Consider the following 24,088-nt stretch of genomic DNA (forward strand, 5'->3'; position numbering starts at 1 on the left):
AGTGACCAAAGTCTTACTTAGATTTCTGTTACCACCATTGCCCTTTCCCCCATGTCCTCTTTGTAAAGAGCAAATACTGTTCTTCATTTGGACAAAAACTTGGACACCAGGGCCATAAGGCTCAAATTTACAAAAGATATTAAATATTCTTCCAAACAACAATACTCCACATCAGCAAACTATTGACATTTATAATTTTATTTGTAATATTGATGTGATTCCTCACTTAAGTTTATTTTATTAAATGTTTGGTAGTTTTTATGAGTTAAGGAAACATCATAAACAGAAATCAATTCCATTTACTTAAGCCCAAGTCCAATCTTGACAAGTTTTCAATTAAACTTGTCAAACAGCCTGGCAAGCTGTTCTATTAAACTTTTGCAGGCCTTTATGCATTCATGAGTCTAAATGGCTAGTACTTTCACTTCTCTGATGTTGAAATAAGAAAACTTCTGAGTATCTTTCCAAACCAATGTTGTCTTGTCACAAAAAGTACTCCAACAAAGTGTGACTGGGAACCTACTGAGTGAAGAAGTTCCATCAATGAAGCTGGGGTCTGCTTCTACTTACAGCCTTTCAAGTTATCTCTGCTGCCCCACACCTATTATCCAGGTCTTATGGTTAAACCATCAACTGCCCTCTATTGGAAAGGGTGTGTGGAAGGTTAGAGGATCTGTGTCAGTCTCTCACAGTGGATCCTAAACCTCTCTTACCCTCACATTCCAGTCCTGAAGCATGCCAGCACCCCCTGGTAGACAGGAGTAGCAGGTCACCTAAATCTAATCCCCTGCTTAGCTGCGGACATGTAATTAGAAGTGTCACTGCATACTCTTCTTTGTGCAGTATAGCAAAGTTTCAAACCAAAACCCACTGGAAAACAGTGTTCATTTAGTGTGAAACCCTGGCCATGACTTCCCTTCTGATGGGTAGGATTAGAAACAGAGTGGAAACTATAACTCATGAATGCACATTTCATTCCAACAATCCTACACTACTCATCCCAGCTCTAGTCCTTCCATCCTGGTGAAAAAACATATAAGTGTTACCTGTAATGCATCATCCTGAGGCCGTAGTCTGCTACGACTAGACTTCTTGCGAAACACTGACCCGTCTACACCCAGCAGTGTTGCAAGTTTGGCCCCATTTTCTATCACCTGTAAAGATTATATCACTGAGCTGTAGCTACTACTGAAGGAACTTTTATGGCCTACCCATATCCATCACAAAAAACAACTCTTCACTCCAGGTACATCAATCACAGTTCATTTTTGCTGCTTTTAGACAATTTTGCTAAGCTTTGATGAGATCATTTTACATGGATGAGGTAAGAGAGTCTCTATTCTCCATTAACCTCTTCACAACCTGTACTTCTCTCCCAAGGCTGAGCTAAACTGTCTGACTGATGTATGAACAAAAAATAAAAGTATCACACTGGACTGATGAGATTAATACCAATTAAAGTAATATAAGATACAACTGGATAAAGGTTACTGGAGGTTCTTGTTATAATTCAGAGATAGGTTCCAGCATATCACAATTTTTTTCCATGTATTCATACTGTAACGGGGAAAACTGAAAAAAAATGGCTTTACAAGTAGTGATGGAATTCTGACTGGCAGTTTTTCTGCTATTACTTGTGGGGAAAAAAAAAAAAAAAAAAAAACTAACAAGGACTTACTATACCACCATGAAAGACACTGCATCAGATTTGGTGACTATAACTAATCCTTGTGTAATGTTGTGTAAGTTCATAATTAAACTTAATGAATTAATGTAAATTCTTTAATTAGCATGGTTCATAAGTCTCTAAAATTGTTCTAAAGCCAGAAATTAATGTTTTTGTGTTTTTAACCCTGAATCATGAATCAGATGCATATCTCAATACTATCTATCTATCTATTGCCAGACGCCTCAATCCCGTTTGGGGTGGCCACAAACAAATCGCCTCCAAGTCGCCCTGTCCCCCACCATTTCACTGCCCTGCTCCCAATTCACACCCCCCTCTCTCATATACCTCTCCACCCCATCCCTCCATCTCATCCTCGGCCTCCCCCTCCCTCTTCCCCCCTCCACCTCACTCACATACACTCTCTTCGTCAGTCTTTCACCCTCCATCCTCTCCACATGGCCAAACCACCTCAGTGTGTTCCTCATAACGCTTCCTATCACATCCACATCCACACCACAACGCTCCTTTATATCCTCACTCGTCAGCCTGTCTCTCCACGTGACTCCACAGGCTCCTCTTAAATAACTCATTTCCACTGCTCTCACTCTTGACTTGTGTCCTTCCAACAACGTCCAAGCTTCACTTCCGTACATTAGAGTTGGTATCACAATACTGTCATGTAGTAACTTTTTCCCTTCCATTCTCACTTCCCTGTTTCTTATCACTACTTTCAAAGAACCAGCAACCTTTCTTCCCTGCTGTACTCTTTCAAGCACTTCACCCTCCAAACCTCCATCCCCACTCATCATACTACCCAAGTACTTAAACGTACTCACATTTTCTAATTCCTCACCATCCGACCTCGCTGTACATTCACTGACTTCACCTCTCTCAAAGACCATCACTTTACTCTTCCCTACATTCACCTGCATCACTTAAAGCAGCATCTACCTGCACACATCCTAGACTTTAAGAAAGTACTGGCTAGTTATACTACAATCATTCTCAGGTAGGGAACTCAGTCACAAATACATGAGATCAAAGTCCAAGATGAGATTCATACACTAAATCTTAATAACACACATTTCAGATTTCTGTCTATGCTTACAGCATGTATCCCTCAAAGCTGGGAACGAAGAACAGTGGCCACATACTGCCTATGCGTTGTGAAGATACTTAAAAAGATAGCGATGGTGTGGGATAGGAATTCCATTTAAAGCACATACGCACACTAGATAGCGTACTCATACCTTTTCTATTACAGATGCTACCCCAAAATGGCATCTGCGGTGAAAAATTGTATGTTCTGAGAAGCAATGGAAACTGAATCTTATTTCCCAGAAGACTGTCATACCAAATACTGTAATGCAATTTCAAAGGACATGTAATGTCCTCAGAAAAGAATCCTCATATGTTCTAGATTTTTTTTTTTTTTTTTTTTTTTAATGCAAGGAAGAAGGAACCACTGACTAGAAGTCTGTAAGACTGTTTCTTAAAAAAAATATATATATATATATATATATACAGTAAAACCTCTACAATTCGGCATCCTTTAAGTCGGAAACCTCTACAACTTGGGAAGGCTTCAGAATATTCATTTAAAAAATCAAAATTCAAAATTTCCCAAAAATGCACACGTGAGAGGAAGAGAGTCGGCAAAAATCCCCCTAACTCGGTAAGATGCCGAGTTGAACAGTAATGTTTAAGTGTTTAATGTTTAGTTCTCCAGTATAGTACAAGTGATAAATACATTACAGTAATGGCCTTTATAGTGTTAATTGTGCTTTACATGATGTTCAGTGACTAGTACAGTACAATAAAGGTGTGCCCAAAACTGATCTTGAGCCCCTCTAACACCTCCAAAAACTACCAAAAGTCCTCCTCCATGCCTGGAATACATCCTACAACTGCATGGAATCATGGTAAGTCAGCTTTTACTGTTTATTTTAAAAACTTTTAATTTTTGTCCATTTTTTTTTTTTCCATTTTTCCTTTTTTTTTTTTTTTTTTGGGTGTGTGCTGGGGGGGAACTTCAAGTTCATCCCTACAACTCGGCAAATAGGCTAACTCTGCAAGGCTTACACGTGTATTATGCCGAGTTGTAGAGGTTTTACTGTGTATATATATATATATATATATATATATATATATATATATATATATTTTAAGTGAAGAAGAAGGGGAGCTGCAAGGCTTGGTGGATGAGTTTGGGAGAGTGTGTAAGAAACGGAATTTAAAGGTGAAAGTAGGGAAGAGTAAAGTTATGGTCTTTGAGAGAGGTGAAGTCAGTGAATGTACAGTGAGGTTGGATGATGAGGAAATGGAAGATGTGAATACGTTTCAGTACTCGGGTAGCGTGATGAGTAAGGATGGAAGTTTGGAGGGTGAAGTGCTTGAAACGGTACAACAAGGAAGAAAGGTTGCTGGTTCCTTGAAGGCAGTGATAAGAAACAGGGAATTGAGGATGGAAGTGAAAAAGTTATTACATGACAGTACTGTGATACCAACTCTGATGTATGGAAGTGAAGCTTGGACGTTATTGGAGGGACACAAGTCAAGAGTGAAGCAGTGGAAATGAGTTATCTGAGAGGAGCCTGTGGAGTCAAATGGAGAGACAGACTGACAAATGAGGATGTGAAGGAGTGTTGTGGTGTGGATGTGGATGTGACAGGAAACTTTAAGGGAAACACACTGAGGTGGTTTGGCCATGTGGAGAGGATGGAAAGTGAGAGACTGACAAGGAGGGTGTATGTGAGTGAGGTGGAGGGGGAGAGAGGGAGGGGAAGGCCAAGGATGAGATGGAGGGATGGGGTGGAGAGGTATATGAGAGAAGGGGGTGCGAATTGGGAGCAGGGCAGTGAAATGGCGGGGGACAGGGTGACGTGGAGGTGATTTGTTTGTGGCCACCCCGTATAAGGGATTAAGGCGTCTGGCAATAAATACATACATATATATATATATATATATATATATATATATATATATATATATAAATAAAATTATATGTCAGAGCCTGTTCATTCTGAGATGCCTGAACACACTACATTTAAGAATGGAAGTCATCAGGATTAGAAAACACAGACAGAGGCAGACAGTTCCAGATTTGACCTACTGCATACATGAAGGACTGGGAGTAATGGTAAACTCTTGCATTTGAGAGTTGGACAGAAAAGGGATGAGAGTTTGCTACTCAACAGGTGCTATGCACCTGTTGTAGCACTGGAGGGATGCACGCACACAGTTCAGAGGAGCTGTGACCAATTGCTACAGACCTCCTCCTTTACAGTGTTCTTTAGTCTAAAACACATTGGCGTTGCCAGACGGGTGGCCATGGTGGCACTGGCTGCCCATCATATATGCCTAGCCACCCCAACTGCTGCCCTAAATTTCCAGGGGAATACCCTCAGACTCTGAAGAGCTCTCCTAGGGCCATACTATCATTAGGCCTGGCCACCCCTTGATCACCACATTTTGAATGACCTAGTTATGGCCCTGCTTGATATACCATAACCACTAAATTTTTGACAAAGTGCAACGTTGCTTGTAAATGACTTACGCTTTATCACACTGGGAAAGGGGGAGGAAGAGATCTTGGATGAGGTGGGGGGACAGGGTGGAAAAGTACAGGTCTCCCTTGCTTTACGCTGTATCGTTTTACGATATTTCGCATTTACGATCCTTCTTCTTTAGTACCAAGTGTTCATTTTACGATTGAGCTCCCTCGCATTTACGATTCGGCATGTGGAAATCCTGCACTCACAGGCAGATCAGCTGAGAGATGCGTGCCATACCCGCCCCACCCACACAGTTTCCTGCGCTTTTGCCACTCTCACCCGTGTGCTTGATCACCATACAACCTCTGTGCATCTGTGTGCATCAGTGCCCATGACATTACTATTTCTCCTGTTCTTCATATTTTGCACCTCTAGTGCCACCACCGTGATGTCTTGTAAAAGCCCTGCAACATCTGGTGCTGGTGATCTGAAGCCAAAGAAAGCAAGAACGTCCTTAACCCTGGAGTCTAAGCTTAATATTGTGAAGCAGCATGAAGCAGGTGAGGGGGCAAACTCCATCGCTCATTCCATGAGTCTTGCACAGTTGACTGTATCGACTGTTATAAAGCATGCTGTCAACATTAAGAAAGCTAGGGAGACAAGCACGACTCTACAATACATAAAACATCATCATTATTATTGCATATTAGATCACTTGTATGGGTCTTGGTTTTCTTATACACAAGTCCAGGAACGCATCTCTATTTTTCCCATTAAACCTTAATTTCGCTTTACAATATTTTGGTTTACAATTGCCTTTCTAGGAACGCATACCAATCGTAAAGCGAGGGAGACCTGTATATGTATGTGAGTAATGTGACCTGCAGGGAGAGCAGGCTGATGGCAGAGGGTAACATGGAGGAGATACGTTTGTGACGTTTGGGATAATAGTGTTTGGGTATACATAGAAAAATACAGTAGATATATATACAGACAGTCATCTCTAAACTGATCTGATGTAATGAGGTTTTACTGTACCCATATGTCTTAACTGATGCAAAGCAAAAACATGAAACAGAATAAGAACAATGCTTGCTATAAGTATCTCCTCCCCACACAGAGTACAAATCACTGTACTAACTTGTTTAGAATTACTGTATTAAATACCAGTGCAACTAAATTTCAGATTCATATTACTGTATTCAGAATCTGTAAATAAAGAATGGTTTAGTAAAAATATTAAGTCATGAATACATTATCCCATTCCTCCCTTCGAAATGCCCCTAAAAAGGAAATGTCGTGAATTCAAAAGAAGACTAGTAAACACAATACCACCCACCTCTGTGTCCAAGTCTGCTCCAGTAGACTGTCGGAACTTGACCATTCGCACCTCAAACTCATTTATCATTTTCACTGCTCCATCCTGAAAACATATACTGTAATTTTATAACTATTCAAAATATTTGTACACACACTTGGAGATGGTTTCACTTGCATCACCACTGACCTGGGTTCCATATCCCCCCTTTCATTATTCTGATGAAATGCTATTCATGACATGGCAAGATGGCGTGCCCATTATCCAGCCTACAGGTCTGCACTGGGCTTATATAAAGATGGCAGCTCTCCCACAATCACTGGCTCACTTTCCTAGTTTCTGGATCCTACCTCTTGCTATCTTTTAAGATGAAAGGATCCAGATGATGATGATGATTAATGATGATCACTATTTGTTATAGTATGCAGGATTATCTGATGACACTGAGATGGTATGTACAAATAATGAAATCTTGCACATTCAGTAAAAGATGCTAAACGATAAAGAGTGGGCAATAACACTAGACATGTTCGTATGATACAGCATGTTTTCCCAAGTTTGGAATTTATAAACTAAGGCCTCATTATATGTGATGTCTGATTAACTGGGTTAAGGCACTCCCACCTGATATGGACCATAAGGGCTTACAATCAAGGGATGACTAAGGTTTTTTGCTCACATAATGCCATTCGGTGGTAAACAACTAGTCACTCTCAATGTGAATGGCTGGATTAAATACTCTGGCCCTGGTTCCCTTCACTCTTAAAAAAGCAATAATGAATTTGGATAACTGAGAAACAGATTCATTACATGTCACTTTTTCGTGTGTGTGTGTGTGTGTTCTTACCTAATTGTTCTTACCTAACTGTATCTTTACAGGAATGAGTCAAGCTCGTATTGTCCCGTGTCTTAGACCATATTTATCGTACATATCCTTAAATTTGTGAATTGTTTTGGCACACACTATTTCATTCGGTAGTGCATTCCATTGATCAATTGCTCTGTTTGGGAAACTGAATTTCCTTACGTCTTTATCACCTCTCTTCTTATGCAGTTTTTTGCAGTGTCCTCTTGCTGATGCTTCTCCATATGTTAAGTAATCATTTATGTCTATTTTCTCCTTTCCTGATATGCACTTATAAAGCATTATCATGTCACCTCTTTTCCTTCTCTCCTGTAGTTTTGGTAGATTCAGTTTATTTAGTCTTTCTTCATAGCTTAGGTCCCTTAAGCTTGGTATCCATCTTGTAGCGGCCCTTTGAACTTTTTCAATCTTGTCTATATGCTTTTTGAGATGAGGACTCCAGACTACTGATGCATATTCCAGGGTTGGTCTAATGAATGATGTTATTATCCTTTTTAGCATGTCTTCATTTATGTATGTGAATGCTATTCTCATATTTGCAAGCAGTGTATACATGTTCCGTACCTTCTCGCTGATGTGGTCAGCCGGAGATAGTCTGTTATTGATAATCACACCTAGGTCTTTCTCTCTTTCTGATGTGTATAGGGTTTTATTTCCTAACTTATAATCCCAATCAGGTCTTTTTCCACTTTTACCAAACTTGATTACATGACACTTGTCCACATTGAATTCCATTTGCCATGTACTACTCCATTCATGAAGTTTATTTAATTCTTCTTGTAGCTCCCTACAAGAGTCTGTGCTAGTAATTCTCCTTTGTATTTTTGCATCATCTGCAAACATATTCAGATAGCTCTCATTTCCAGTGTTACTGTTTATATCATTTATGTACACTAAAAACATGATTGGTGCCAGCACCGAACCCTGTGGTACTCCACTAGTCACTTCTTTCCATGATGAGTAGTTTCCTCTTAGTACTGTCCTCATTTCTCTTTTTATGAGAAAGTCTTGCATCCAACAAAACAGTTTGCCTCGAATTCCTCCTTGATGGTACAGCTTCCATAAAAGTCTTTGGTGTGGTACTGTGTCAAAAGCTTTCTTGAAATCTAAATAGATACTGTCCACCCATCCTTCCCTTTCCTGTATTGTGTTTGTTACTCTGTCATAGTAGCTCAACAGATTAGTAACACATGATTTTCCTTTTCTGAAACCAAACTGTCTTTCTGTTATCATACTGTGTTTTTCTAGATGATTTACCCAAGCTTTTCTAATGAGTTTTTCTAATACCTTGCTTACAACACTAGTCAGTGATACTGGTCGGTAGTTGAGAGGATTTTGTCTATTTCCTTTCTTGAATAAGGGGACTATATTTGCTTTTTTCCAAATATCAGGTAGTTTCCCTTGACTCAAAGATTTCTTGAAAATTAAAAATAGTGGTTTACTTAACTCCTTTGCACATTCTCGTAACACCCAACATGAAATTTCATCAGAACCACTTGCTTTTCCTCTGTCTAATCTACTTAACTCCTCTTGTATTACTTTTTCTGCTATTTGTATATCTGGTAGTATGTGTGGACATGCGTGTTCCACATAGTCCCTCTCAAAATTTTTTTCTTCTGTAAAAACTAATTGAAAATTCTTATTTAGTGCTTCACAAATATCTTTCTCTTGTGTATAAGTGATTCCCTCGTCCGTGATGGATTGTATTATATCTTTTACTTTGGTTTTGCTTCTGATATAGCTGTAAAACAGCTTTGGTTGATCACTACTTTTATTTATTATATCCTCCTCAAACTGTTTTTGGGCTTCCCTCCTTATTCTTGTATAGTCATTTCTTGCCTGTTTGTAATTATTATATGCCCTTTCACTATTATGTCTTCTGTATCTGTTCCACAACAAATCTCTTCTTTCTTTTGATTTTTTACATTCTGTATTGAACCATTTCTGTATTTTCTTATCTGCTTCTTTGTGCTGTGGGATGTAATTCTGGACTCCTATTTCATAATATTCACAAAATTTTTTATATACAGCATTTAAATCTTGTCCTCTAAGCTCATTTTCCCAATCAACTTCTAAGAAATTCTTCTTTAGGTCTTGATAATTTCCCTTTTTATAGTTTAGTCTCTTTTTGTAACTGTCATTGCTGTTTATTATGTCATATGCTATCCTGAAGTTATAATTTAGTACTGCATGATCGCTTTTGCCAAGTGGAGGGTGATATATTAAACTGTCAATGTCATTTTCTTGCCTAGTAAATATTAGATCTAGCACTGAAGGTACATCAAGTCCTCTTTTTCTAGTAGTTTCCCTCACGTGTTGCGTTAAGAAAAACTCTTGTACGAGATCCAGGAGCTTTTGGTCCCAGCAGCTTTCTTGGCTATTTATATCTAGAGTATTCCAATTTATATTTGTATTGAAATCCCCAGTTAGTATAATTCTTTCCGATTTCTCTTCCATTTTATGTAGCAAGGATCTTATACTCTGAATTGTACTCTCTGCTAGGTCCTCATATTCGTCTCTTTCCCATGTGTTTGATTTGGGTGGCATATACAAATTGGCTACAATTACTTTACCTTCAGATGTGTCGATCTCTACTGCAATCAGTTCTACTTGTGATGGTATATCTAGGTTTATTTCCTTGACTTTTAGATTTTTCTTAGTTAATATTATAATTCCTCCTCCTTTTTTAAATTTCTGTCTCTTCTCCATATATTGTATTCCTCTAAGTTTAGTATGTCATTGGATATCCTTGGTGTTAATTTTGTCTCTGTTAGGCATATTATTTGTGGTTCATTTTCTCTGACATAATCATTCATCTCTAGTAATTTAGATACCATTCCATCCACATTTGAGTACATCAACTTTATCATCTTGTTTATATACTTGTCATGACATGGTTCTACTAACTTCCTCCTTTTTCTTCCATCCTGTTTGTGTACCACTTTCGTACCTGCAATCCTATTACTTTGTAAAAAAATTTCTTCTTGTCCTCTTCTGATCTTCCCTCATTTTTTGTTTTTGCTTCCTCCCTTTTCTCTTTCAGTAATTCCAGTTCCTCTTGTGTTAGACATCTTTTTATCCATACATTTTTGAACTCCTCTTTTTCCATAAGATTTTTTGCATTTTTTAGTATCTCTTCCACAGTGTTTACACTCTGGAAAGTCACCTTTAGAGGTCTTGTCTTGCTTTTCTCGTATTTCCCTAACCTTTTGTGTTCCTCTATATCTTTACTACAGATTTCCTCTGATACTTCTTTCAGTAAGCTCATTACATTTGCCATCTCCTTTTTGTCTCTAGTGATTTTGTTTTTAATTTCTTCCTCTTCTATACCAGTGATTACTATTGATTTATTTATTTCTACTGAATCTCTGACTAACTTTGGATTGTTTTGGATTATTCTTTTCACTTCCTTTTTAATGCTTTTTTCCTCCACCCTTGTTTCTAAGTCTTTCTTTACTTTCACCATTTCAGCATACGTGGTTTCTACATCATTTTTGTAGCTTTGCACAGCTTCATTCACCTGTGTTATCTTCTCCTCAATATCACTGCTCTGGTCCATAAGACTGCTTGCTTGTCTAATTGTCTCTGTGTCATTTTTTAACTCTTCCATAACACTCTCGTGATTAACTACTGTACTTCCCATTTCACTCACTTTCTTCCTAAGGATATTCAATTCCACTGTTAGTTCACTGATGGTTGTGTCTTTCTTATTGGCCTCCTTTCCCAGTTTTTCTATCTCTTCCTTTTGCAAGTGCATTTGCTTCTTTATTTCATCAATTTCATTTTTGAAAGCCATTTCTAGTTTGTGTACACGTTCAACCAGTCTATTGTGAGTCTCCACTTCAACTAGTTCTTGGTAGAAATCATCATTTTGCTTTTTACTTTTATCCCTTTTCTTTTCCAAATTTGTTTTACTGAGGTATGTATCCATTTTGTAATACTAAATGAACAGAGTGTGTACTTACAGTGTGCACGCTTTCCCGGTCTTTCTGTAGTATAAACAAACCCAGCTGACTCAACGCATCGTGGTTCTTTGTTGTTTGAAAGTCTTATTTAAACTTATTATTTCTTTTCCTTTTAATAATGAAAAATCATTTAGTCTAACCTGGTACAAAGCTTGACTCATTCAAAGATACTTATTTAGGTAATGCCTCTGGCCGTGTTGAGCTTGTATGGAGTGCCGGTACAGACGTTCACATCCGACGATGCCGTGTGTGTGTGTGTGTGTGTGTGTGTGTGTGTGTGTGTGTGTGTGTGTGTGTGTGTGTGTGTGTGTGTGCGTGCGTGCGTGCGTGTGTGTGTGTGTCCTACTTAAAGTACTTCACAGTAAATTCAAGGAAATTCTCTATCAAGGCTCTACTGCTACCTATAAAATTCATCTAGTAGTTTTCTTAACAGTACAAGTTAAATGGAAAAAGCCATATTTTGGAACAAACCCCTAACTTACAATATAACAAGATCTTACAATAATCTTGGATCAAATTCTGTGCATGAATCAGCCAATAAAAGTATAAATAACTTACTTTATCATTATGGTTGTGAAGGAAGATTGCATAGTTGAGACAGACACTGGGATCCCTCGACTCCAGATTAACTGCCTGTTCATATGCTTGTCGTGCATTTTCCTCGTCATCCAAATATGTCAGTGCAACTGCAAGGGACAATGATGTGTGCTGGGAAATATGTTAATCCACTGTCTGGGACATGTTTTGTCTTATTCAGCTCAGGATTTTTTTTTTTTTCTATAATAACACACCAGGGAGTCAGGTACAGCCTTGATCCCTTCAGTAAGAAAGATCCATGTAAGTCAGCCTTAGGCCCACTCTAGGTATTCTAGCTCATTTCAGCCATGTTCTGACACAGTAGATCTAAGGGTTAATTCATGCAAATTAGGTCCTACCAGGTAACTTAAGGTCCATTGGTTCAATCTGCAGTAAACTGATATAAACTGATTTAGATCAAGTCTGTGATGGCATATGCCAATAATCAGTCCTACCGACTCAACAGTTTTTTAGATACGCTGATTCATGTCTTTCAAGACTGGGTGAGGTTGATGGAGATAAACAGACAGGATGGACCTAAATGCTGGTGTGTGACAGGCACTGACAATTTGAGTATACCCAGTGAATTCAGGTGTAGTTGATTGACTGGTAGTTGGGACAATTATTTTTATGATATTTCATCACAGCAAAATTAAGCAGAATGGATGGAAAAGACTTGATGGAAAGGGCTGGGCAGGTGGTGGAAACAGGCACATCAGCACAGCAAGTAGTTTGAGGACACAGGTAATGGTAAGAAAGACAGTGGCAAGGAGTGTTATGCACCATAATGATATATTTTAACATTAAGTGATCTTCACTTCTGCTTGAATGATTATGTAACATGACAGCTAAAATTAAGCCCAGACTGGAATATGTAGCTACTGAGGCCCTAAACTCTCTGGGCAAGCAAGATGATGAACAATAAGAACCTAGTGCCAAAATCCAGCACAGAGCCAGATCATCAGCTAAAGTTGAGTACAGTATACTGGGCAGGCTGCAAACACTGATGCGGTGTGTTTAAAAAAATGTATTAATGGAAGAAGTACACTACATCACTTTACAAACGGGACTACTGAAATGGGGAACGGAATTAAATGTCTGAAAGAATGCCAACAGAGGTAAAGAAGGACATATTACTTAAGGAAAAGTATGGTGATTCATGGAGGAAGGATTCAAGAAGGGGGGGACAGTGAAGGTGAGTCAAGAATGGAAAAGCAACACATCACTGTAAACAGTAAAGAGGACTATCAAGGAAAATATGGTGTACAGAGGAGCATCTGGGCAAGCAAATGAAGGTTATATTATAAAAACTACCATTCTCATACAAAAACTTCCAATACTGAGACAGATTTCTTGGTCTTTCAAGCCTCCTCATGCCTTCAGATTCACATGAACAGAGTATACTCCATTTTACTACTTCATGTTAGTTGCTACTATATAACCAGCTACTGTTTTCCACAATTTCAGCTTCTTTATGTACCAAAAATGCTTTCTATACCTTCCTCACCACATAAATTACAAAACAAGTTTTCCATTACCATCAGTCTTGAATTGAACAAAAGTGATTTTTTTTCATAACGTTTTGATGCGGCAACTGAGGCTGGTCACCCTCACCTTAATTGTTAGGACTGGGTATCCTAGCCCCAGGCTCCTGTGCTGCTGATGGGACAAAAAAGAACTGGACAATTGATGGATGGATGAACTTTTGAAGTATTCTAGCCATTGCTCTTTTTCCCACTGAAAAAGGCTCTTGTCACTTAAAAGCTTTCCAGATTATTCACATGATCTCTTTTCTTCTACCTCATCAGAATCTATTACCACACTGAATATAACATGATGCTTTTGTAATGAGGGCAACTGATATGTTACAAGAAGATACCAGTAAAACCTCATCATACTGAACTATATAAGACCCAGTCTGACAAAAGCAAAATTCTGGTATCCTTCAGCTATATCAGAATATTTCTAAGTACACTGGTCCACTGTCAATGCATCTGGAATACTTCACTGCAACCATGTGAATGCAAGACAATACAACTAGAGTACACACGGAAATGTAACGCCAGGCTTCACATAATTAAACTGATACATACAGAAAAAGGTGTGTATGCTTATCAATGCAACTAAAAAGCTTAAGAAACCATTAACTGTACCGATGAACACTGATTGCACTTGTTTTTTATTTATATTTAACTGAGTCTGATGTAAGTTCAGTAGGTGTCCAGTAGAGTACAGTGAAGTCAATGCAGTGCAGAAAGGCTTTACCTTTTTCTCAAGGACTCTACAAATGTAATTACTGTATTACTGTAAATTGCAAAAACTGTTCATACAGTACTAAACTACTGACAAGACTTTGCTTCTTCCATATTTGATACGGTGATGTACAAGCAATATGGGCAGAAAATAAAACCATACTGGCGAGAAGCATGAATATATGTCCCTTGGTCGGCCTGAGGTTAACAGCAGCAGAAAGGAAGTGGAAGGCAGAGGTGTACTGCTGCATTGTTAGGTGAACCAAACCAAGGTTGTAGAGGATCTTCCAGTCAAATGGAGCAAGGTAGTTGGCTCGCTTCAAACAGCTAATGGCCTGGAATAACAACACAATTATGGTATTGTCAGTCCTCACTTAAAGTCCATGATGTGTGCAGGCACAATGTTACTTTAAATAATATAATTATTGTGAAACATGCTTCTGAGTCATGACACAGGGATTACAAGCATATATGTATAACATTCACATCTAACGTCTAAACAACTCTATGATGAATCACACATAACTTTAAGTGAAGGAAAAAAAGAAGGGGGGGGGGGAATAATTTCATTTGCACATGAATAATAAAACAAGAAGCGGTGCTATGGCATCGCAAACCCGTCCCCGGCAGTAATTTTTGTGTTGATGTATAAACACAACAGGATATCCAGTTTAAGATGTCACATATCAAATTTGGATTGAATTGGGTGAAAATAGACAATTTTATGTCCATTTGAAATTTCAGGCCTGACCCACCTGACATTGACCCCCAACCACTAACTAAGGGGTGACCTCTCTGATATAATAAGCCATGTTACAGGATGCAGGTTTGAACAATGCATCTATGGGTGTTGCATGTTCATGTGATGAATTTGAAATTTGAAAGGAGTTACAGCGAAAAAAATTATTTTTAACCGTCACCATGTTTTTACATTTTGGGGGGCCTACAGCCTGGGCCTTGGCCCGATTTGGCCCAAAATTTATTTAAGTGATCAGAAGGTCATGGCCCATCATCCCTGTAATTTTTGTCAAAATCAAACCAGTAGTCTTCATGTAAAGTTGTTAACCCATAAACTGCTCATGGCAGTTTTTTGGAGGTGTCCATGGTGTGCAGACATAGGGGTAAAAATGAAATTTCCCAAAGGCCAAATTTTGTCTTAGGAATTGAGAGAACACATGCCAAAGTATAGAGTAACGAAATATTAGCTCAATATTTACTTTGGTAAAGCCATGGATGAACATCGAAGTGTATGATTCCCTATTGGAAAGTATGGTTTTCGTTTTCTTTTTTGGTTTTGGTTTTGGTTTTGAAGGCTCAAACATGCTTGCATGGGTCGGCCTTGTGCACCATGGCACTATATTTGAAATTCACCTGCGCAGCCAGGGCTGTATTGAGCAGTCGCACTCGAAGCAGTCCAGGCTGTATACAGCAGTTAACAGGTTAACAACCACACAGATAGACAACAAACAGACAGACAGACAACAAATCGAATGAAACAATACCCATTCCCAGGCCCCTCCGGGGAGGGGATGGGTAACAATATGAAACAACTAAAAATGAGGTCTAATGCATATGCAACATTACCAACTATGTTAAATCAGGTGATACTCAGTCAAATATAAAATTAACTTGGAAAGAGAGTTAAATTCACATTGGTAAAATAGCCCGAAATACAGTATGACATAATGATGGATACTGTGTGCAATTTACATGATAAATTTTCACAATTAAAAAATTTTCTGTTCAACATACAACAAAGAACGGAACAAATATTATCCAATGAATCCACTCAACTTAGCTACCAAACATTTGTGGTTCTGTTGGTACAGTGGAACAATAATGATATCAGCCCTTTCATACAACTGTTTATTTTACTATAATCCAGGTAAAAGTAACCCTTGAATCCAGTGATGTCAATTTGAGTTTACTTTTGCTTCATCCATACCATCATGTTCAACTTAGGTGACCCTGCTGCACCTGAATACTTTCCCTTCCATGAAACAGTTCTCTGATGTATGCAGGGAGATCAAGAGTAGCTCTTCTTGGTCTGTACTTATACAGCATATACCCCCAGTGACATCATGCAATTCTGTGAGACATATGGTGGGCTAGTGAATTACGCACTCCATCCAGATGTAGCCACTAAGAGTCTACTCCCAGTGGGCGGTTGGGGTTTACTGCTCTAGGGGCAATCCATAAGGATCTGCTTCCAAAGACTGGTTGGAGTTTACTGCTCATGTAATGTTGGTAAGGGATAAGTAATGCAAGTACTGTATTGTCTCTTGCCTTTTCTGTTTGGACTAAGATGTTTAGCCCTGGGCCCCTATGTTCCTGATGGAGCTATACTGGGATGGATGGTGGATGAGCAGATAGAAAGGCCTTGTTTTACCGAAGAGGTTACATTAAACCTCTTCAGTATGAAAAGTCTCCCCTTTAGCTACTGTAATCACCTCGAGATGGCAGCAAATAGTCGTTGTTGCTGAATAACCCTGGCATGTATGAATGAGCAGACCCATCAACTGCAGACCAACAACTACCCCTGCAGGGATGTCCTGTAAAATGCACAGATATTTCTTGTGGTAGACAGCATCTCACACAATTGAGGCATGGGGAAAATGTGGAGATCTGGTTCCCAGGTGGAAGTTGCATTTGCATCTCTCCATTCAATCAACAGGGACACTATAGCAGGCTCCACTTCACCCTATTTTTTGGTTATATGGTTACTACCCAGTGTTGTATACAGTCTCCTGGATTAGAGGAAACCATCAGGTCTGTCACTCACCATACAGCCACCTGAAGTGGAAAGAAGAGTAATAAAATGTGACAGGAAAGATGGGAGAAAGAGGAAGAGGGGCCTGAAGACATAGTGCAAGAATGATAAAGGTGATGGAGGCAGCACTACATCAAGTGAGTGGATGCTCATCACTATAAGAAGGTTAAGTACAACAGTCAATGACATTAACAGCAACTCACCGCAACATATTTCTTCTTTCCAAAGAAGCACATAGCGATATTGTTCCACAGTGGCGGAGACTCTGGGATGCTCTGGGCAGCCACTCGGTACTTGGCCAGAGCCACATCGAAGTCCTGGTGGCTCTGATGGACAAAGAACACACATTATGAATAAAGTAGCATGCCATTAGGAAAGTGAAATAAGCATCGCATTGTAACTATAACCCCTCCAATACAATGATTTACTATACTTTTAATTTATTCATGCCACCTCCAGGTGATTACACTTAGTTTCAAGGAACTACAACCAGTTGTTGAATGTGGAGCTTGACTTGGGCAGGGAAGGTTTGGAGCCAGCAGAACCAGTGTCTGACCCTTGGTCTCTGATTCACGCTGCTACTGTGAGTAGGGCAATAGGCAGGATTCAGATGGGGAAGGCAGCAGGTGTGTCTGGGTTAACTGCTGAAATGCTGAAAGTTTCAGGAGATATAGGAGTGGGGATCAGTCACTGATCTGATAAATACGATTATATATGAGTGTACGTTGTAGGTGGGGGTGCTTACCATCCACTCACTCAATGTAGTGCGCTCTCCAGTGACTCTCCTCTCCACTCTTCCCTCCTTCCTTCCTCTTCTGTTTTTCTTTCCTTCTTTCTTTCCTCTTCTGTCTGCAGGTGACTCAACACCGAGTGGCAAGCCAATTGGTTTCCTATACACCATGAAACCATTTACTGGGCTGAGAGGTAACCATATAACCAAACTATGGCGCCTGGTGGTTTAGTGAGTAATTAAGGCGCTCCAGTCGGATTGAGCCTGTGTAGGTTTATATCCAAGGGCTGGTTGGGGTTTATTGCTCACATAATGCCACTCAGGGATGAGTGAGACTGATCACTTTCATATTAACTGTCAGGACCAACATGCCTAGCCCCGGACTACTATGCTCCTCATGTGGCAACACAGAATCAAAAGTGGTTGATGATGATGATGATATTGTCCCAGATGACTGGCTGAAGAGTGTAATTGTAAATGCATACAAGGGGAAGGGTGATGCCCTGGAAAGAGGAAATTATAGAGGCATAAAGCTTTTGGACCAGAAAATGAAGGTAATGGAGAGTTCTAGAAAGTATGATTAGAGAAAGAATGAATATTGATAAGATGTAGTTTGGGTTTATGCCAGGCAAGGGGACCACTGATGCCACATTCTTCGTGCGACAGCTTCAGGAAAATTATATAGGAAAGAAACAGGAACTGTACTTTGTTTTTGTTGATATGGAGAAGGCATTTGACAGAGTTCCTAGAGAGGTGGTGCAGTGCGCAATGAGAAAGCTTGGGAATGATGAATGGCCGGTTAGGGTCGTTATGGTTATGAGCATCCAGGTACAGGTGAATGGAGATTTGAGTGAGGAGATTTCTGTGAATGTTGGTGTGCATCTGGGGTCAGTCTTAAGCCACGTGTTATCATGGTACTTGAAGCCCTCTCACATGACATGAGAAATGAACTCCCATATGATTTGGTGTTGATTGTAGAGAATGAAAGGGAGGAAGAGGAAAGATTTAGGAAATGGAGAGATGGTATGGAGCACAAGGGCTATGGTATCCAGGGCAGGGGGCAGTATTGTCAAAGAAGAGGGGGAGTGGGCATGTGCAATTCGCCACAAGGGTGTGAGAAGCAATTCCATCTTGTGCAGCCTCTGTCACAAGTGGCTGCATAGGAGATGTAATGGTATTAGAGGTAGACTGCGAGATAACGCTGATTTCACGTGTACGGTATGTCGGGGAGAGCATGTGGAGATTGCCAGGTGTTAAAGGACTGAACTTGCTGGTGAGTCTCTCGAGTGTGTGGAAGAGTTTTGTTATTTGGGAGACATGTTATGTGCTGGAAGTGGGGCTGGAGCTAGCTCTGTGGCTAGAGTGAGGAGTTTTTGGAAGAAGTAGGAACTGTTGCCTCTCCTGACACTGAGAGGGTTCTCTCTCCGTGCTAAGGGATCTTTGTATGCAGCACATGTCAGGAGTGTAATGTTGTATGGTAGAGAGACCTGGGCAGTAAAGGAAGAGGATATTCACAGGCTTAAATGTACGGAAATGACAATGATCAGGTGGATGTGCAGTGCATCCCTGAGTGTGAGCCGGGGGGGGGGGGGGGGGGGGGGTTTTACGATGGAAGAGTTGAAAGGTAGGATAGGACTGGAGTGTATTGGTGTGTGATGAGGAGAGGAAGACTGAGATGGTTTGGGCAAGTGAAGAGGATGGGGGATGATAACTGGGTGCAGAAAGTGAGAAGTGTTAATGCTGGGGGTAGGGTAGTGAGAGGTAGGCCAAAAAATGATTTGGGACGAATGTGTGACCTCAGGGATAAGGGACTAAATAGGGAAGCTGAAAGATTGAGCAGCATCGAGAGCCGCCATTAGGTGACCAAGGCCAACACATGTAAGCACGTTGGAGCCTTCAAAAACAAAACTAAACGAAACGAGATTATTGAGCTGAAGGGATAGTTATAGCCATAAATAATGCTTCAATATTACTGATCCTTATTCTGAATAAAATATAGAGAGACCAAGAATAAATTAACCCATAGAGACTGAATAGGGAGGCTGCCAGAGATTGAGCAGCATGGACAGCCGCCATCAGGTGGCCAAGGCTGACGTTTGCAAGCATGTTGAAGCCTTTATAACAAAATGAAATGCCACTGTATTGAAGGCGTTAGTGTAAACATTCAGAAAAGTTGATATACAACAGGGATTCCCAAACTCTGGTTGATCATGTACCCTTCAGGTTATGCATTGTAAACCGTGCACCCCTTTCCAGCTGTGACAAATAATGTTCAATACCACGTTGAGTACACCGCTTCCCGTCCGATCAGCGAAGTTAAGCAACGTTGGGTCTGGTTAGTACTTGGATGGGTGACCGCCTGGGAACACCAGATGCTGTTGGCATCCCTACGTGTCAAGTGGGGTTGGTGGAGGATTAGTGCCCCTCCCTGTAAAACAATTAACTCTGAGCCCTTGACCACCCCGTTTGGGATACATGGCGTCTGGTAATGAATGAAATGAAAAAATCTAAGATAAAAGCAAGAACAGTATCCTCCTAAATTTATAAGAATGTAACAACAGTACAAAGTGAACATTCAAAATGATACATAGGGATACTGGGAAAAATATGTTCATACAATACAGTAGTGAGCACCATACTTATTATAAAAAAAAAAAAAAAAAAAAAAAAAAAAAAAAAATTAAATTATTTGGTCTGAAATTGGCATTATCACCTTTTTAAACAAATGGCTTCTAAGAAGCTCACTGTGAAGGATGTACTTGTCTTCAAACTGGGGCTTCAGTTCTGCGCACTGTTTTTGACAAAGCCACCCTGAGGTCATGCTTCACAAAATGCCATACAAGATGATCTTACTGATGCACAGAACAAAGAATTCGTGATCACACAGATATGCTGTGATAAATGTTAACCTTTTTATGGCTGAGACAACTTTAATATGATATTCTACCTAATGTCAGATGATTTTATTTACCAGCTGACTAAGTTATAGGAGCTTGAAAGGGTTAACAATGCAACCACTAACTTTCTCTGGTAAGGTCAACTTCTATCCAGTCTATGCCAGATTATCATATTCTGCAGAAAGAATCACATAATCCTGATTTCAAAGTGTTGTATGGGTCATATTATATAGCATGACTGGCATATCTATGACCAGAATAGTCCATTTTGTGAAACTTCCAGGAAAGATCCCTTTTACAAAATCTGCACATATCCTTTGCATACTGATAGGATGGGAGTGCACTTCCAAAATGTATGGCTTACATGTGAATTTTGCATCTCGGAACAGCTCGCACATAACCTTTACATCACTCCTTTTTAAGTCTGGGAGCTACACCTAATTTCTCTGCTCAGGGAATATGCGAACTGAAAGACGACAGCAATGTAAAAAATGACCCAACCCATTTTACTGACTCACTTGCATCCTCTGAAAATTCCTTCACAAGCCCCACTTTAGGAACCCCTGGTCTAAAATACAGAAAATTAAAGTATGAAATGTACACTATAACTACTGTGAATTAATGATGATGTAAACAATTTAAATTTTTATTCTTCACTATGAGCTTGACAAGATGCCAAAACAAGGTAGCATCAAAATTTCCAATAATCCCCGCACACTGTGACAACTGTGTTGCCATCTCAACAAAATGAGGGGATCTAACACTTAAATAAACAAACCCACACAATACTTGTGATAGTTACACAATACTAGCAGCACTGTACTTTTACAGACATGCCCGGTATGTTACGCAACTTCAATTTATTCCATAATATAATATGCAATAAAACACCACGGAAATATGATGACTGACATACAGCCTGGGAATTGTAGTATCTTCTCACTGCCATCTAATTATCCACCATATTAAACTTTGGGGGATGAAGTGCGTGAAAGGGTACAGCAGAGAAGGAAGGTTGTTGGTTCACTGAAAGTAGTGATGTGAAATAGGGAGGTGAGTATGGAAGTTAAGAAGTCACTGCATGATAGTATTGTGATCCCTACCCTGACGTATGGAAGCAAGTCAAGAGTGAGAGCAGTGGAAATGAGTTACTTGAGAGGAGCATGTGGAGTGGCATGGAAGGACAGGTTGACGAATGAAGAAGTGAAGGAACGTTGTGGGGTGGATGTGGATGTGGTTGAGAAGATTAGAAATACACTGAGGTGGTTTGGACATGTGGAGAGAATGGAGAATGAAAGACTGACTAAGAGGGTGTATGTAGGTGAGGTGGAGGGAGGGAGAGGGAGGGGTAAACCGAGGATGAGGTGGAGGGATGGAGTTGAGAGGTATATGAGGGAGGGGGGGGTGAGTTGGGGGGAGGGTAGTCAAATGGTGGGTGACAAAGCGACTTGGAGGCGTTTTGTCTGCGGCCACCCTTTGCGGGATTAGGGCATCGGGTTATAGATAGATAGATAGATTAAATCTCTTTCCCACGAATAATTAGAGTAGGAGAGTTCCAGAAACAGGAAGAGAAAAGCATGAAAGCTGAAGATTTATACGTGATGCACTAACCACAAAGGTAATAAAACCACCATACACACTACTGTACTTACCCAATGGTGCTTTTGAAATTTATTTATCACAATGTTCACCATCACCTATCCAGGACGACACACAAGAAGTGGAGAGTGGTGAAAATTCCAAGCAACTGAAAGAATCACAACATTAAGTGCAGAAAAATGAAAATGAAAGTGTGCATAAGCTGTGACCTTGTGCAACATATCAGTCATATATGTATACTACATTTTTTAAACACTTCAGACCAGTAGTGTTTTAGTCTTGCTAACACTAGGTGATAAACTCTGTTTATGAAAGAATTTTCAGACTAAAGGGATTAAATATAGCCTTCAGTAATCCTTTCATGACAAGAGATCTCTCCTCCACTGAATAAAGTCATCTGACGACAACAAGAATAAAGTGGAAAAAATGTCACTGTAGTGAAGGAGTTGCCAAGCTTTATATAAGTGAACATACATATTACATATCTCAACAGTGTACTGTGTACATATTCCAATGCAGATAGTGTAACTTTTGTGTGGAGCAATATCCATATCAGAATAATCTCATACATATGAAGTGACACACCAAATGGGTTTTGGCAACCCAGAAAGCAATTAACAACACTGGGTGGAAACCATTTAACCAAGAAAAGGATGCCTGGTGGTCTAGTGGGTTTAAGCTCTTCAAATAAATGTGACCCATGAATATCTAAATCTGAGAGGCTGCCATACTTATCTTACCTTAGATCTTTCCATCTCATGTCAACATGGGAAAATGAGTTTGAAGGTGAAGGATACCAAAGTGAAAAAGCATATTATTAGTGCCAGTACTTGCTTTCAGGTGTGACATGCCACAATAATTGAAAAAATAAAATAAAATAAAATAAATCATTCCTTCTGTGCACTTAAGCTGCACTATAAAATTGCATGATTATAAATACAGTATGTTGCTGGCAAAAGAGAACTGTAAACAACTACTGATTTGCATATGCCACAAAACTAAATGACATACTATACCTGCATCATGGAACCAGCAGCAAGGATGGCCCTGGTGTTGGTTGGATCAAAAGTGAGAGTGGTACCAAGGTGTTCAAACGCTTGCTGGTACTTCCCGAGTTGCATATACAGCAGCCCCAGAGTTGTGTGTAGATCACCATTCTCAGGGAAATACCTGGGAATAATATGTTAAATCCTTAAATTCAAAGATGTACAGTTTCATTTCATCAAGCCACCAAATTTTCATTCAGTTATATAATCTCTCTCTCTCTCTTTCTGGAAAACCATTTACTACGATGGGTGGTTATTATATCACCACATGATACCTGGTGGTCTAATGGGTTAAGAAGCTCAACCAGATGAAGCCTGCAAGAATTTACATTTGAAGGGTGTTGAAGTTTATTGCTCACATTATACCACTCAGGGATGTGTGAGGCTGGTCACCCCTGCCTCAAATGTTAGGACTAAGTAGCCTAGCCCCTGATGCCTATGCTCCTGTTTATATGGGGCAATATGGGACTGGATGATGATGATCTCAAGTGGTGAAGAGATTAATAATGACTAAATTTAATTCTTTCAGTTTGAAAAGTCTCACTATGGTGGACAGAAACATCTGGAGACAACAGAAATACATCAGTGGACTGAAGGAGTTCAGTATATCTCCTGCAAAATATCTGATGAAAATGCCATATGTATGAATTTAATAAATGAATATTTTGTCAAATCACCATCAAAATCATCTTCATTATCCTCAAACTCATCAACAGTATCCTCAAAATCATCATCTCCAATGCCTGACTTCCTCCTAGGAAACATCTAAATGGCCATGACAAAACTGCCTCTAGAATACTTTATCTTCACACAGCTCTCTCACTCTCAAATATTTCTCTTTCTCTTTCCTCTCTCTCACTAAAATCCTGTTCCACTCTATTCATCTGAACCCCATAAGGTCTGCCTC

General features: G+C 39.7%; 1 protein-coding gene and 1 pseudogene across 3 annotated transcripts in view; one reads left to right on the top strand and one right to left on the bottom strand.

Moving 5' to 3' along the window:
* The window catches only part of BBS4 (Bardet-Biedl syndrome 4), a 54,196-nt gene that overhangs the window by 7,207 nt on the left and 22,901 nt on the right, over positions 1 to 24,088 (bottom strand). For all 3 annotated transcript variants that reach the window (XM_080268677.1, XM_080268676.1, XM_080268675.1), the window contains exons 7-12: positions 23,152 to 23,305; positions 17,113 to 17,235; positions 14,303 to 14,474; positions 11,870 to 11,997; positions 6,503 to 6,586; positions 1,047 to 1,154 (exon numbers count right to left, since the gene is read on the bottom strand). In XM_080268677.1, coding sequence (XP_080124803.1) covers positions 1,047 to 1,154; positions 6,503 to 6,586; positions 11,870 to 11,997; positions 14,303 to 14,474; positions 17,113 to 17,235; positions 23,152 to 23,305 — 769 coding nt within the window. The remainder of the gene's footprint in view (positions 1 to 1,046; positions 1,155 to 6,502; positions 6,587 to 11,869; positions 11,998 to 14,302; positions 14,475 to 17,112; positions 17,236 to 23,151; positions 23,306 to 24,088) is intronic.
* On the top strand, positions 19,904 to 20,023 carry LOC145395075 (5S ribosomal RNA; annotated as a pseudogene).

The sequence above is a fragment of the Coenobita brevimanus genome, chromosome 29 (genome assembly GCF_032717465.1).
Source record: "Coenobita brevimanus isolate Jiangsu-jjx chromosome 29, ASM3271746v2, whole genome shotgun sequence".
Taxonomy (NCBI): Eukaryota; Metazoa; Arthropoda; class Malacostraca; order Decapoda; family Coenobitidae; genus Coenobita; species Coenobita brevimanus.